Consider the following 16224-nt stretch of genomic DNA (forward strand, 5'->3'; position numbering starts at 1 on the left):
CATATCTGCCTTTAGTTCCCCTAAGATTTGGGATTCTATCTGGCCAAAGAAAACTATATTAAAAATATAACAGCAAATGGTGATCGTGAGAATGAGGAAGATGCCAACGACAGAGTAATTGGTAATGTGACCGTAGCAAAAGCAAGATTAGCAATAAAGTTTTCCACTGCAGGTCTTGGTCAGGATTTTAAAAACATTTCAAAACACTCAGATGACTTTTCATTCTACACAGGACAAAAACAACAATCTTCTTTATACTACATAAGTTGCTCAGAGAGTCAAAAAATGCCGCCACCCAGTGCGTTGTACTGCTGCAAAAGGGTGTCTTGGTACCTGACGCCAGGTGCCACCCACCAGGCATCGGTATTTGATAAGTTAGTTTTGAGAATGTAATGTATAGGTAATACGAAGGCAAAGTGCCACGACCACAATTGTAGTGCATTTTTGAGTGCGTACATTAAATTACTGATCATGTTTTTTAGGCATAAAACTTCCTCGAAGAATATCTACTTAAAATGCATTAACACTCATCAACCTAAAACATATTTGGCCTGATAGTCAAAAATTTTGAAGCCATTTTTCTTTTTTTTTTTAACTGCTATTATTGCTGATGTTGTTGTTGTTTTTGGTCTATTCTTTGTAATAATTAATTGACATTATGCATCCTGCATCTTGCATTATTCGTCCTGTGGTTTTAATATTTTCCTGACTCTACCCTGGTTTCTTTTTCGCTTGTGTTTAATAGGACTGTTTGGCTTTCTGCTGCTATATCGCTGTCTATGTAGCCCATTTCTGCTTTGCTTTGTCACCAAAGCATATATATATTAAAAACTCTGTTTTTACAGGTGCAATATAAATACTTATTATTTTCTTCTTTTTTTTCAAACAGCATTAGTGTAGTTACTGTGTGTGGTTAGCCTTTGCAGGGCAGAACGGATAACTTGCTGATGATTTGGCCTTGAGTGTCACCCATGTCCACACAGCAGCCATAGGGGAGCAGAGCTGCATGCTTTAACTATGCCACTGTCCTCATCGGTACGCCTGCTGTGTTGCTGATAAAGGTGTGAGCAACAAGGAAAGGCTGTGGATGCTGCGCTTCACTGCAGCCAAAGCATCCTCTGCACTCAGCCTGATGTTTTTGATGCCACTCTGACACAAACCATATACAGCAAGCTCTACTGGCGAGTGTACAGATGTAGTGTATGCTTCATGTACCTCTACACACACCCACTGTGAAAGGTAGGTCAGTAGTACTGGAAGAAAAATCCAATGTGTTCTTTTTTATTGTCATGTGCAAGGATGGAGAATCTAACGATGCAGGGGAGGCAAAGTCTTGGGAAAATGTTTGTAAAGCACAAAACACTCCAGGCTTTCCCATGACCTTTGCCAAACTCGAGGGTCATTGATCCTCCCAGGGCTATGCTTGGGTAGCAAAAGCACAGACAAATATAACTGTACTCATCTGAGCGAGGCATTTAATGGTGTCCTTTAATATACCTCCACTGACTTCCTCTGAAACCTTGACTGTTTCTGTGCTGAAGCTCACAGCAGTGGCCTCTGGGATCTTAGAGACCGCAACAATACGATTGAGGCTACACTCAGGCGCTGTGTTGAGAGACATACCGCATGCACAACAAACCCAGAATAAAGTGTGTGTGACAAGGAAGAGCGCTCAAAGCGACACAGAGAGTAGGAAAGGAGGGAGGCGAAAGAGGACCGGGGTGGTGAGTGGGTTGAACATGCGTGCCATCATGGCCAAATAAGCAGATTAATGTCCTCAGTAGTCCCGTCTCTGGATTTGCAACTGGATGACAGCACGCATTGATGAAGCCCAGAGAGGAAGACCTCCTATGCTACAGCGTGGTCAGACTGGGCAGAGCAAGGCATGAGCCGAAGGAGAGAGGTTAGGAAGATAAAAAAAGAACTGTGCTGCTCCCTGCTGGGCAGGGTCTGGTCATTCTTTTCTTCCATTAATGTTGACCACTGCTGAGTATTCACAACAAGTGAGGTATCCAAAATATGAAAGAGGAGCCGTACAAATGATTACAGAATTTAAAGGAACTCTCATGCTTCACAAGACCTAGTAAGTAACTTCAAGAAGCCCTACTATGCTTATTTTTGGAAACATAATTGTACTTTGTGCACTGTCGAATTTGGTGCAGTTCGGACACGCACAACACATTCAATATTAAGAAACTATGAGAACAAAAACAGCTCGCTGTGGCTCTATGCAGCAGCAGGAGCATGGCCTCGATGCTGGTCACACCACCTTGTCTTAAAGACGCCCTATTATGCTCATTTTCAGGATCTTATTTGTATTCTGGAGTCTACTAGAATAGGTTTACATGCTTCAGTATTCAAAAAGATGTGTCCCATACTGCCCTTTGCTCTAGCACCTCTGTCTGAAACAGTCTGTCTTAGCTTATATCCAGCCTCCCATGAAGCCCAGTTTGCTCTGATTGGTCAGTTGGCTCTCTCTATTTGTTACATTGTGATGTCACCAAGTTACGGAAGTAAACACTGAAACTCAAACGAGCTGTTTCAGGCAGCTTAGAAGCTGTGCCTCCTGAGGGAGAGAGAGCTCCTTTTACAAACACAAAAAAGCTATACAACACAGTAAATGAAAAGGGAAAACACAAAAAGCATTACAGGTCCCCTTAAAAAATCCACTGTGTAGTATTCAGGGGATATACTGGCAGAAAAGGAATATTATATAATAAGAATACTTTCTCTAGTGTATAATCACCTGAAAATAAGAATCAGTGTATTTTTGTTACCGAAGATGAGCTGTTTATATCTACATAGGGAGCAGGTGCTCGCCTGTGGAAATCGCCATGTTTCTACAGCAGCCCAGAGTGGACAAATCAAACACTGGCTTTAGATAGGGATATTTCACATTGGCTACCGCAGTTAGCAGCCCCTCTGCGACAAGCAGTGTTGGAAAACTACAGATTTATTCACTTTAAACCGCTTTATTCTATGTTTTTACCAGTTTAAATCACCTAGTCTGTTTGTTTTGGAGAGAAACGGACCTCTGTGGATAATTCGGCTCTAGGTTAAAACCTTCTGAACAATGATCACAAAAGGAATTCTAACCAGGAGAAGTTTCAGCTTGTTGCAATCCGCTAGATGCCACTAAATCCCCCTAAATCTTACACACTGTTCCCTTTAAGTCCCCCTGTGGCAGCACAATCCTTCCTGAATGATAAGTAATGTTTGTTGGTATTTTAGAACAGAGGTTATTAATTTAACGTTGTTTAAAAAGTTTGCCTCTCTCCTCAGCGCATAAACTTCAGATGACCCAGTTGAGTGTCTGTTTTTTTCTCTTATTATATAAGTCGCAACACCAGTTGTGCACTTAGCCAATAGAGAGTGGAGCAAACACTGATGATGTGTCTGAGCCTCTGACTTAAAACATTGTTATTACATTTCATTGCATTACATCATCCTGTTTAAATAGAAATGGCATAGTAATCCTTTCTGTGCGTGCCTCTGTGTGTGTGTGTGTGCGCGTGCTTACGTTGTGCGATCTTGGCCAAGTGCAGACGGTTGACCCAGGAGATCTTACTGAGGGGGCTGGGAGTGTTGAGGACCACCATGAAACTGACAGGACGACCTGACCTGGATGAGAGCAGCATGTGCACACAAACACAGACAAATTAATGTTGAATTCTTACATGTTTGTCACAAAGTCTTCACCAAACAGCACAGAATATACACATTATTGTATGTTTAGTTGGTTGTTGGTTTTTCACCTTATTGTTTAATTTGGTCAGACAGTTTCCATCGTTGAGGCCCAGAAATAATCCTGGTATTTATTAGGATCTGATGTCAATATATAGGAGCAGCAACAGCATTTCATTGTAAAAGCCTGTATTGTGTAATGACAGCAAAGCTAAACCTTGAATAGAAATTCATTTCTCTGACCAGAAAAAAATATGTGCAAATGTTTCTTTATGCAACCCTGTCTCCAAGAAATTACTTTTCACACCAGTTTTAGCCTCTTTTTACATTAGCTATCTGTCTTTTTGGGATTGATTTTAAGATCTTATTACTTTTTAGGCTCTTCATGGCCTGGCTCCAGATTACATTGCAGACCTTTTAATCCCTTATGAACCTTTGTGCAGTTTAAGATCTTCAGGCAGAGATCTTTTGTCTGTTTCAGAGTCCAGGCTGAAGACGAAAGGGGACAGAGCTTTTGCAATCAGGGCCCTGAGGCTCTGAAACGACCTGCCTGAGGATATAAGGCTGTCTGAGTGAGTGTCCTCATTTAAGTCTCCCCTAAAAACATACCTATATCAGAGAGTGTATCCTGATTTTATCTAAACTGTCTATTTCATTGCAATCTCATTGATTTTATTTCTCATTTATCATCTTGATTTTAGTTTGGGCTTTTTACTCTTATCTTTTATTTTGGTGAAATTTTATGACATTTTGGATTGTTTTATGTTCCCTGTGTTTTAAATGTGTTTAGATTTAGATTGTGTTTAGCACTTTGTAACTGTGTTGTGAGTGGTGCTGTGTAAATAAAGTGTATTATTTATTATAATTACTAAAAGTTCCCCTCCGTACATATTTTAAAGTATGTAAAAATACTCTGCTATGATTTGTAATTTGTTTAACATTTTTCCCAAATATAAAATTCAGTCAGACAAAGACAACTAGTAGACATTTCATTTCAGTTTCTTTTCACTTTTTCTTGACTTGTAGACTAACTGAAAGTGGTTAACAAAGCTTGTGAAACATACAATAATATCTGCTACAAGAGTTTTTGGTAGATAGTACAAGGAAGCTTCGGGGTCCATTTTTCATGCAAAATCTGCACACTCTGCCATAGTACCAAAACTCCCACAATGCAAACACTAAGTCTACTAAGTCTGCTCTGCACTGGAGGTTTCAGATTTCTTTGCAAGTGTTGTGTTAAAGTCTGTCCCCCAGTCAAATGGTAAATATTTCGCCTGGCACAAGTTTGAATCCATTTTAGGGAGGAGCACAGACGCTGCCCCCTTCAGTCGAGGAGTGTGAAAACACCTCTCTGGTGACAAACTTTGCACGGATACCACTCAGTTTACTCAAGGTCAGACATTTCAGGGGATATAAACTAAAGAAAAACACAGATTTATCAGAGGGGCTCTTTAAGTGTTTTCTCAATTATTTTATGCTGACATAATCAATACCCTGATTATACTCACAGGTACTGGTTTTTAATCATTAATGAAGTACTTCTTTTATCTAGCACACCAGAGCTGTAGGGAGGGACGTGGTCAGAGTAGATGTATGTAGCAGACATTACACTAAATCAACTGGATCAATTTTCAGTCTGAGCTGTTTCTTCTTAATATTTGTTTAGGCCAAAATACCTGCTTACAGGTGATCCATGTGGAACACTTTTTAGAGGAAATATCAATAAAACACAGCGCAAAACCTGTAAACAGATATAAATGTACAGGCTGCAGGCAGGCTGGTACAGATATTTAAGCTCCGTTCCCAAAACAAGAAACCAGAGGGGCATTCAACAGGTGGAGTTCTGAATGCAGAACAGCTTTAAATGAACTCCTGTATGCACTGGATACTCTTCTCCACAGTAATGAAATCCGATGAAAACTAAACACTGATGCACACGCATCCTTTAGATCTGATACCAGGTATGTCACAAAGGAAAAGACTTGGCATTTAAACAAAAAAGGTCATTGTTATAGTCTCTTCTGCAATATTTACTTCAGTTATAGTAAAATTTAAAAAATCCAGCGGAAAAGGAATCACTTCAAACCTACATTTTACCCTTTAAAACCATAAAAAAAAAGGTTTGATTTCTTACAAAGAGATGGGGAGACGGCAATAAGCATTATGACAACACATGGTCAAAAAATTGCAAAAGAAAATAAAAATTACCTGAAAATAAGCGCAAAAAGGTAAAAAAAAAAAAAAATGCTGAAAATAAAAATGCATTTTTCTAAATATATTTTTCTGTAATATAGTTTTTAATATTAAAGTGTTTAAATTATAAAAATAGTTTTATGGACATTTTAAATTTTTTTATATTTTTCAATATACAATTCTCACCTCTTTTTAAAAACAGATTTTAGGCATTTTTCTGATCACATTTGACTACTTTTTTGCAATCAGTGGGACATTTATTGAAAAGTTGGTCATTGCCTTTTTCCTCAAATCTTTTCAAAAGAAATCAAACCACTTTCCATAGGTTTCCAAGGATCAAATAGCTTGTGAAAGGCGTCTGAACACAGCTAAAGAAAGCCAATGTCAATTGAGGTTTGAAAGGGTTAGCCCTACATCTGAAAAACTGACACTGAAGAAATGAGAAATGGACCTTGACAGTAGCCATTGAGGATCATATGCCTTTCCTATCATCTCTTACTTTACCCTGATAATCAGGTTGAATTTACTAGGAGCGGTCCGTCATCACAAAAAAAGCAGGAAAATGTGGGACTTTTATATGAAACAGGGAAAAGTGCATTTTTGGCATAAACTGCAAATGCACTATATAAAAACAGAGAGCAGAACAATCCAGTCAGAAAAACAGAGCAACAACAACAAAAATAAATTTTTCATTTCATGGGACTTTAAGTTTAATACATCAGGATTTTTTTTCTGTCAGAACAGCTGCTTGGCTGCTTGTAGTTTTACAGCAGTTCAGTCCAGTAAGCCGAGGCTTTATGATCAGCCTGCGCGTCAACATTCAGGGCAGGTTGTGACGACCACACAGTCTGGTCACAGTAAATCGCTTCTGGGTGGGCTACGGCGCTCAAAATGCCACTAATGTGTGGGCTCCCCTGGGATCAGGCACGAGCAGTACAGGCTCTGATCACTCAGGGCTTTTTGGTGCCAATTCACACTCAGACACAGCGGGAGACCAGATCTTAGATGAGTGTGTCAGTGTGTGCATGTGTGATAAAGAGGGAGAAAGATGGAAGGAAAAAGAGAAGAAACAGCAATGATGTGAGTGTACGGGTCAGGTTATATCATGGATAATTTAAAAAATCATCATCAAAAAATCTGTTGCTTGCAACAATGCTTGCTTGTATAAAAAGCTATGAAAATATATGTATTTAACAACCTGTAGTTAACTTGCTGTAAACATAAATTCAAAAAGTCATATGTCCATCCCACAGACTGTATACAAAGATGGACAACGTGCCTCAAATTACTCAGACTTGATAAAAATGAAGCCAAAATATTCAGGATATCTTGTGCTGGTGATGTCAATTGGTGCAAGAGTCAATCTCCACAGTTTCAAGTTATTATCCGACAATTTGGGAAAAGCATCACTGATTGCAGTCACACTGATTGGCACAGACAGCTGTCAATCATTACTTTAGATCCCTTTTTTATAGCATCAAATAACTAATTAAAACTAAACTTATACTAAAAACAGACTGCAGCATAATATGATGGCAGAAACTATCTTTGGAAAAAATGTATTTCACTTTTATTTATTAATTTAGTTTTTCAGCTTTTAGTTAGTTAGGCCCATATGCCACCTGCTAATACGGAGGAGGTGGGGTGTAAGACATATACTGCAGCCAGCCACCAGGGGGCAATCGAGATATTTTGGCCTCACTTTTGGGTAGCAGTCATGGCTCTGCCATCTTTATTATACAGTCTAGGGTCTATACTATGGGCTGGGACACATGCTGCGCCTATAAACACCTTGAAAACACAAGGTCGGGGACTGGGTGCTACTCTTGTGCTTACTCTATGCCAACTTTCATGGGTGCATCTGAGGTTGCCAAGCCATTATTTAAGTAATGTCTGAGGGACAGTTGTGAGGCACACGGTAGCCGTACACTGTGACATGTAATGATCAACTTCTCCATATTTATTATAAACTAATATTAAAGGAAGAAAGAGAAGATATCTACCAGCTGTGATTGGTTGTTTCCATTTACTTTATACAAAGACGGACAAAATGACAGTACTCCTAGAGCGTAGCTTTTCAATCTCAATCGCCCCCTGGTGTCTGACTGCAGTATAGGTGATAATTACCGTCCCTCCATGTTAGTGACTGGGATATGGGCCAAACTAAAAAATCAAATTACACGCCAAATAAATTTTTCCCAAAGATGGTTTCTGTCACTGAAGGTAGTTCTCATCACCCTGATGTTTGTTCAAGTGTTTGTTTTTATGATAAGATCGACTCTTTTGAGTTATTCAATTCTACAAAAAGGGGATTTTCTGCCATGATTGACAGCTGTGACGGCCAATCCGTGCCCTCACATTTAATGAAATTGTTCACGATTGGTCGGACGGATGTTTTGATGGAAACTCCCCCACTGTCGATATCGCTACTGCGCAGAATCCGACTCTCAGTGACATCACCATCACATGATGGCAACTGTTGCTGAGCTCAAAAGTTAAATATTGTAATTCAGGGCGCAGCAATTGTGCAATGAAAAACAGATGCTTAGGAACACTTGCGTGCTGCTGCCGCGTCTCTCTTACTCTTGAGTGCGCTTGTTAGTTTTTCAACAATATTGGAATTTCTAACTGTGATATAATACCTTAAATAATATTGATATTCAACATTCAGCCTAAGTGAATGAGACAAGTGATGAGAAGACTGCACTGCGGGGCTATGCAGCAGTGTGTGTGTGTGTGTGTGTGTGTGTGTGTGCACGTGTGTGTCATCTCGCTGTCAGAGAGAAGAGAGAGCGGGAAAGTAGCATTGATAGTCATGATTCTGCAGAACATAAGTAATGAAATTGTTTAAAATACTCAATTTGTATTGCACAGCAAACTCGACAAACCGATATTGTGGCAGTAGATTTCGATCATTAACATCAACTGAAATTTCCTGCCACGTGTTTATAGTAAATACAATAGATTTGAGGGTGCAAAACATGCAGCATGTGTATGAGCTCTTTTTGGACATTTTGTGCTTTGTTCTGTTTCATACATAACCCTTTTCTTAGCCTTTCTTGAAAAGGCAATTTCATTCTCAATAAACCTTTTCACTGCTTAATAAGGGACAAACTGGCATGAATACCAAACATTAAAGTCAACACGAGGTGTATTGTGCTGCAGGAGATGGTATGAAAGGTTTCTATGAGCCGCTCTTGCCTTGAAACTGGGTCGGCATTGGAATCCAGTGTAAAAACCATATTCAAGCCCACTGCACCTGCCATTCTCTGCAAAGCAGCAAGAAGCTACAAACTCCTCAGAGGCACTTTTGAAGCCTGCAGGGGGTGAGCTACTGATGTTAAAATCATAGATTTTTTGGTGAAACATTCCATTAACCTCTAAGAACATTCTGGCAAACCAAAACACAAACCTACTTTTCATGAATTGATAAAGGGGCTCAAAAGTTTAACATAAACAGAATCATTTACCAAAGCTCAGGAGACAGATGTTTTGTTTTAGACTCTGTACGGAGTAATCTATGCATATATTTCCGCTGTGAACGCATAATTTAAGGTTTCACAGAGTTGAAAAATGTTCTGTCTTCTCCTTCGATGTAAATCATGTGAAGATATTTTGCTTAAGGCCTTGTAAGATGTCAGATCACACATCTTTATACTTGAATTTGCATTTTGCCTCCGTCCCTGTGTGGTAATTTGGGTGATTTTGACAAGCGGTAAATATGTTATCAATGTCTTGTACATGTGTGACAAAACTGCATTTCTTTGTGGTGCCCATGCAGAATAGAGATGGCACAAACTATTTCCGAAGTCACATTCAAGAATTAAATGAATAAAGCGATTAGATTTTTTTTTTCTGACAAAACTATTTTTTTTACAAGCATCAATACAAAAATAACAGCAACAAAAGTTCTACAACATGAAATTGGTGCCAGTAGAGGCTGTATTTAAGTGTGTAAATTAAAATGTGTTCTCATTTATTTCTATTTAACTGTTGAACCAGAAAATGGATGTGTCCTAAATTGCTCATTTTTTTATACGGAATAATTTAAAATTTAATTGAATGGCTTCAATTTGAGGTGATATATAATAACTGATTATTATTCTCACATAATGGCAAACTTATCACTTGGCTTCTTACATCAAATTTGTGTTATTAAAGACAAATGTTTAGACAAGGGATTTTAGTTTCACTGGCTGTTCCCTTGAGGACTGCGGGACTTTAAAGTTGCCAAAAGTTAACACTCTCACTGAGCCTCCACAAGCCATCGGCTGTTGTGTCTCCTTTTATCCCCTCAGGTCTTTCTGAGTGAAAAAGCTACAAATTGTATGTAGCTAGAACTGGGCTACAAAGCACAAGACAATGTGAGGCAAACAAATAAATGTCAGTCAAACAGTGTTTTTACAGCCCGATCTTTCATGGCTGCTCAAACTTAAGCACTCAGGTGTCTGAGATTGTGTCAAGCAAGCCCTGGGACCCAATGACGTTGCATGCTGGGAACTAAAGCAGCGTTTTTATATGAAAAAGACAGCGCAAATATGATCATCTTTTTTATGTCTCAGTAAAGACCAGTGTTACAGAATCAGAGGCTAAGCTGCTGATTTTTGTCACAGATTTCTCATCCAGTTCTGTGACCACAAAAAGTGCAACTGGGATGTTGTCTCTGTGACACTTTTACCAGGTAAGTCTTTCTTCATCGGATCATTCAAGCTACTGTGTTATTACTTGAGGCAGGGAGAACAGAGAAAGCTGTCCAAGCTATCCAAAGAAAGACATGCTGCTAAATATAAAAGAATATATATAAAAAATAAAATAACATGATATGAAACACACTGGGTATAACTCCATGAGACCAAGGTCATCCTGTCTGAAGACCACAAAGAATTTCTGAAATGGAAATGACCACCAGAGAACCACGGGTATGTCTAATGAGAGTGCTTTAGAGAGTTTCACCAGCTAATAAAAAACACACCTAAAGTCAATACCAAAGTCGATACTGAAATGGGCCCCGAAATGCAAGGTCTCTCCCAGAGAAAAGTGTTTTTAAGTGGATTTTCCCTTTGTGGGCTCAAATGAAAGCTGTGACTGGAATTGCCACCTCACAGTTGTATGCCTTTGCCAACCAGTCAAGTTCCAGTTTACATCCATGTCTGTCCAGACTCTTATGTTGCCATGACAGCAGACAAAACTTCAAATACGGATGTAGTTGCAAAGAAACTGTAATTTCTAAACGTGGTGATGAACAGTGTGAATGATATCTTATTAGTTATTAGTGCCCGACAAATGGCATTGTCATGCTGTAAACTAAAGTTACATATTTAGGTTAGGTTTAGGAAAGTAAAGTCACCTGGGCTGGGTTAAGGAAAAAAAACTGGGTTTAAAGTTGGGTCATCAAAATGTGGACAAACTAATGACATACCTTACAATAACACAGAGCTCTCTTAGTTCCACATGGGACAAGTTTTCTGGAAGAAAGCCCTGTGTTAGTTTGACCCATCCAACTCACCCTGCCTCCTTGCGATGAGTTTCACTCTTGCTACTAGTTTCTTACTTCACGATTTCATGGTTATAAATCAACTAGTGGCTCAAGTTCACATGGGTTATCTGCCCGGCTTCACACAGATCTTTACCTGACAGAACAGAAGATCTTTTCAATCAGCACAGTTTCAAGGTGAACAACTAAGGTTAGTATCACTAATTCAGTATCTGACCAAATGTCTCCCCTTCTGTTTCTGAGTTAGTACCCATGGGTAGATTTTGTTTTGCAGTAAAAAAAAGGAAGAATTCATCCAGACAGAATTCAAAATCACAACACACACTGAGGAAAGACAAAACAAATAAACCAGGACAAAAGGTGCTCAGACACATTGCTATCAGTAGAAGACTGGGATAAGGTAAAAATCACAATATCACACTTAATATAAAAATAAATATGCACAAATGTTGTTATGACTTGCTCAAATGAACCATTGCAGCTATAACAAAACTACTCCTGTAGTGTTTTGTTTTACAGCTTAAGACCGTAGGCCTTCTACCAGAGGGCAGAAGCTGAAATTCCCCATGCAAAGGATGTGTCAATAGAAACAGAGCTAACTATCCTCTGCGGCTGTCTGGTGTACTGGGACTCTGGTCTTAGCTGGAACTCACCAATCAGACGACTGGACCATTTCACAGTCAATTCAACATTTGATCCTGCTAGACATTTGGGTGAAATTTTGTCATAATTCATTTATGAATTCTTAAGTTAAGGCCAAAAACATAGACTGTAAGGTCACAGTGACCATTGACCACCAAATTCTACTCAGTTCATCCTTGAGTCAAAATTTGTGCCAAATGTGGGGGAATTCCCTCAAGGTGTTGTTCAGATATCTGGTTAACGAGCATGGGAAAGCCAGAAAAACAAAACATAATGCCTCCGGCAATGGCTGTTTGCTGGCACGGAGGCATAAAAACCAACAAATGACTATTAATAAACACAGCGTGTACTTTATACATGCAGAGGTTGTGTTACATGCCAGATAGAGAAGCACGCAAACTCATCTCCCAGCTGTAAATCCCCACCTAAACATTTAGCTTCCTCATGCAATTATTTAGTAAAATTTATGTCAGCTTGTTATCCTGTGTTTAAATATGTCACTCTCTCTCCTGTCAAGTAACATAAAATAATTTCTTAATGCTGAGCAGGCTAAAGTGAGACTGGCAGCCTCGGCCCTGAGTTAGCAGTGACTCAGCTGGTGTCTGTCCATTGACGAGGGCACTCTGTTGTCTGGATTGATCAGACTTTATTGGAACTTCAAGTAAGCTGTCTGGCCAAGGATGAGATGTCTTTTTAAAGCACTAAGCAGCTTTCTGAAATAATGGCCCTGTTTCAGTCACCTGCACAACTATTCCACGGTGATTCTGAGGCGATGAAAGAAAGAAAAAGAGATCGCAAGAGAGAGAGAGAGTGAGAAGAACAGGGTGGGAGGGTGAGTGTGGAGGGGCTGGGGTCTCAGGCGCACATAAGGAAGACAATTTCACATTCAGACATCATTAGAAGGTAATAGAGTGGAGAACAGTGCGCAGCCTGAAATTCTGCTTCTGTCATACCTGCCGCTGCCCGCTGCAAATTCATTTTCATTTCATAGAGGAAGGAAGAAAAATGGTAGAGACACACACACACATACAGAGAGAGGCAGAGAAAGAGAGATTGCAGTCAGGAAAAGAATAAAGTAAGATCTCAAACTTCCTTGACATGTTGAAAAAAGTGGAGCTTTCACAAAGAGGTGTAATTCATACCATTCGCTGCTTAAATATAGCAGAGGCAATTTGCCGAAGACAGAAGGGGAGACAGGGTGTGACGAGAATACAACGACTCACTTGGTTGAATTCTTTAGGCAACACTTCATGCCCACACGGCCTCAAACATGCTAAACTGAGCGCAGTCTCCGATTCCTCCCTCCTGCCCGCTGATTGACAGCCGCAGTGCAGGTGTGGTGCACTGCCAGAATAGAGAACTAGACTCGGGCATGCTGGCAGAGGGGAGATGAGGAGAGCTGAGAGGTAAGGAGAGTCAAAACGGGAGGGGAAGGGGAGGGGAGAGAGGGCAGAGTGGGGGCGAGGGAGCGTAGCGAGGAGCCGGCCCGGCTGATTTATGGGAGCAGGTCAGTGCCGAAGCACACGTGTGACATTAATGCACAAGGACGGGACAGATGTAGCAGTGAGTGCTGAGTGGCAGCCTGTCATGCACCCATCCTTCAGTTCACCTCCAACCGCAAGAGAAACAAACAGTCAGAGGGAAAAATGTGCTTTGCAAATGGTGAGATGAGTTAAAGGAGACGGTTCAGCGTCCCTGTGAGAGTTCACTGATCTAATTCCGGACAGACCTGACAATCAGACACAGACAAATATTACAAGAGATAGACTTAAAGTGGGTTCAGACTGAATGTGATTTATGGTTTATGGAGGTGACAAGATTGTATTCGAGATTGTCGAGTGGATACAAACAGACACAGGATTCTCTGTCGGCGATGCAAAATGAGCCTGAAAATAACAGAAACATCTGGAGTTCCTGGTAAGATTTCAGATCAGTCAATCACTACACAAACACACACACTTGCTGCTACAGTTGATATTTTTGCAGTCGGTACATTGGCTGTTTGTGACGTGTGAGAAAAAGGTGAGAGAAAAACTGACGGTTTTCTTCACCTGCTGTCCCCTATTACTGTATCAGTATCCTTTTATGTTTGATAAATTATTAACATCTGTACATCTGTTATTATCCTCCTGTATTTGTAAGTATTTCCATATTGTCGTCATGTTTACATTAATTGGAAAAAAATGGAAGAAAACTGTGAACACGTTTCGCATGCCATACCTTGAGTAGTCGTCCTGTGACTATCTGCCCCCACCTTGACAACTAACTATGTGCTGCAAGTGTGAGTCACTAATAGCACATTAACACGCCGTTCCTGTGCATAATGCAAGATAATAATTATGTATTCAGTTTGGATTGACATTCATACTGTTGAACACAAGTAAATGCCTGGTTGTCAGTTTTTGTAACACACATCTCTGCTATACCAAAGAATTATGCCAGACCTTGGATAAATATGCATAAACAAGGTTACGTTTAAATTCAATGGCTTGGTGGAGTGTTTATTATCAAGATGGCAACCAGAGAGTGGTGAACAAGAGGCAACCTCCTGAGCTGAGAATTGAAGTCAACATGTAAGTGCCGAAAAGTTCAGTTTCTCAAATGGCCACTTGAGGTTGGCTCCAAAAACCTGTCAGTCTCAACTAAATTCCATGTCAATATCCCCAACTTCACAGCAGAAATAAACATGTTTACAGCGTGGTACAAAAAACTACTTTTATCTCCCCATAGCTGAGCTACTCATTTGTGACAACTGTAAACGGGTACATTTTTTATATAACTCACCTCTTTAAATGTAATTAAGGCTTAAAGTTATGCATAAATAAGGGTGTGGCCTCTGTGAGTGACAGATAGCTGTTGTCGGTTACAGGTTTCTACCATTAGGTAACATTACAATGCCGTTACCCCAGATTCACAGTGTATTTAGCGTTGCTTGTAATAAAAGACCTTCTAAGGAGTCGTATGTTCAGTTTTTCTGTTAGTACAAGTACAAGATCAAGTACATTTTATTTGAATCTTTTTAAAGCTGTTTAAAATTAGCATTAGTATTACCACAATAGACCGTTGATGTAAATGCACCAGGCTAACTAAGGTAGCAGCTAGCATTTGGGCTATCTTTTGCTTGTCTCTAAATATAGTCTTGTACGTAAGCCACACTTGAGGCTTCAAAATGGGAGTCCACATCATGGTGGCTACATCTGTTTGTTTGGGGGGTTTTTTCTATGGTTGGTGGTGTGTTTATTTTGAAGATGGCTACCAGAGGGTAGTGACCTGGTGTTTCTATAGAGATGAAAATTAATGCAGCAATGTACATGAATCCTGTCCAAGTATCTTGAATTGAATAGATTATTGATAGCCAAGAGGGCTAAATATCACCGCCAAATATCAGCTTGGGACTACAGTCATCCTACAGTGGATATACAGCTTTGTGTGGCATCAAAGTACTACAAATATGACAAATTAAGGTTCAACTCTTGTTAGCAATTTGCTAAAAGGGTCAAGTGTAAAGGATATAAGCTGATCACTGTACAACATAGCAAAACATAAATCATTAGTAAAGAAGAAGCAAATTAATTTAGGATAAATAGTATGTGAAGATCAGATGAAATATCTCCCAGTAAATGAGCCAAGGAGCACATTTCCCTATTTGTTTTGACTACTCAAGCAGCAATACAATTTTTCCACCACAGCTGACCAAAAGAAATGTATCTTAGGTGCCCTTTAGCCCGTCTGCACCTGATACCTTGCTAAAGTGGAGGACTGTGGTTGTTCTTGGTTGTTTCCAGGTGTGAATGTGTCTACATGTGTGAATGCAAAGAAAACAGCAAGCTGTGCCTGGAGAAAAAAGCTGAAAACTGTGGAGCAGAGGTTGAGGTGTGTTGCAGAGGTGCAGAAGATATTCACTTACCATTATACACTAAAGCACAAGGATGACACAGATGTTATAGGAACACTCAGTCATCTCAGAAGTACACTTGGAAGTCTGACTGAGAGCTAGATGAGGAGACATAGTTCATCTCTGTGAGATCAGTCTGAGACACAAGTGTTCCCTTAAACGCTTGCTTCACAAAAAAGAGTATCCACAGTAACAGGCACACTCTTTTTTTCATCATTTGTCAGTGCCGTGAGTTCCTCAAATGAAATTCCATTCACCCCAATTTTATTAGAGTGGTAGCAAAAAACTGAGAGGTTCATATCTCAAAATACCGGCA

General features: G+C 39.8%; 1 protein-coding gene across 2 annotated transcripts in view; it reads right to left on the reverse strand.

Moving 5' to 3' along the window:
- arhgef10la (Rho guanine nucleotide exchange factor 10 like a) overlaps positions 1 to 16224 on the reverse strand; it is a 156471-nt gene that overhangs the window by 76879 nt on the left and 63368 nt on the right. For both annotated transcript variants that reach the window (XM_088069371.1, XM_088069367.1), the window contains one exon: positions 3521 to 3621. In XM_088069371.1, the coding sequence (XP_087925497.1) occupies positions 3521 to 3621 (101 nt within the window). The remainder of the gene's footprint in view (positions 1 to 3520; positions 3622 to 16224) is intronic.

This window comes from Plectropomus leopardus, chromosome 2 (genome assembly GCF_026936395.1).
Source record: "Plectropomus leopardus strain MGB_pleo_1.0 chromosome 2, ASM2693639v1, whole genome shotgun sequence".
Taxonomy (NCBI): domain Eukaryota; kingdom Metazoa; phylum Chordata; class Actinopteri; order Perciformes; family Serranidae; genus Plectropomus; species Plectropomus leopardus.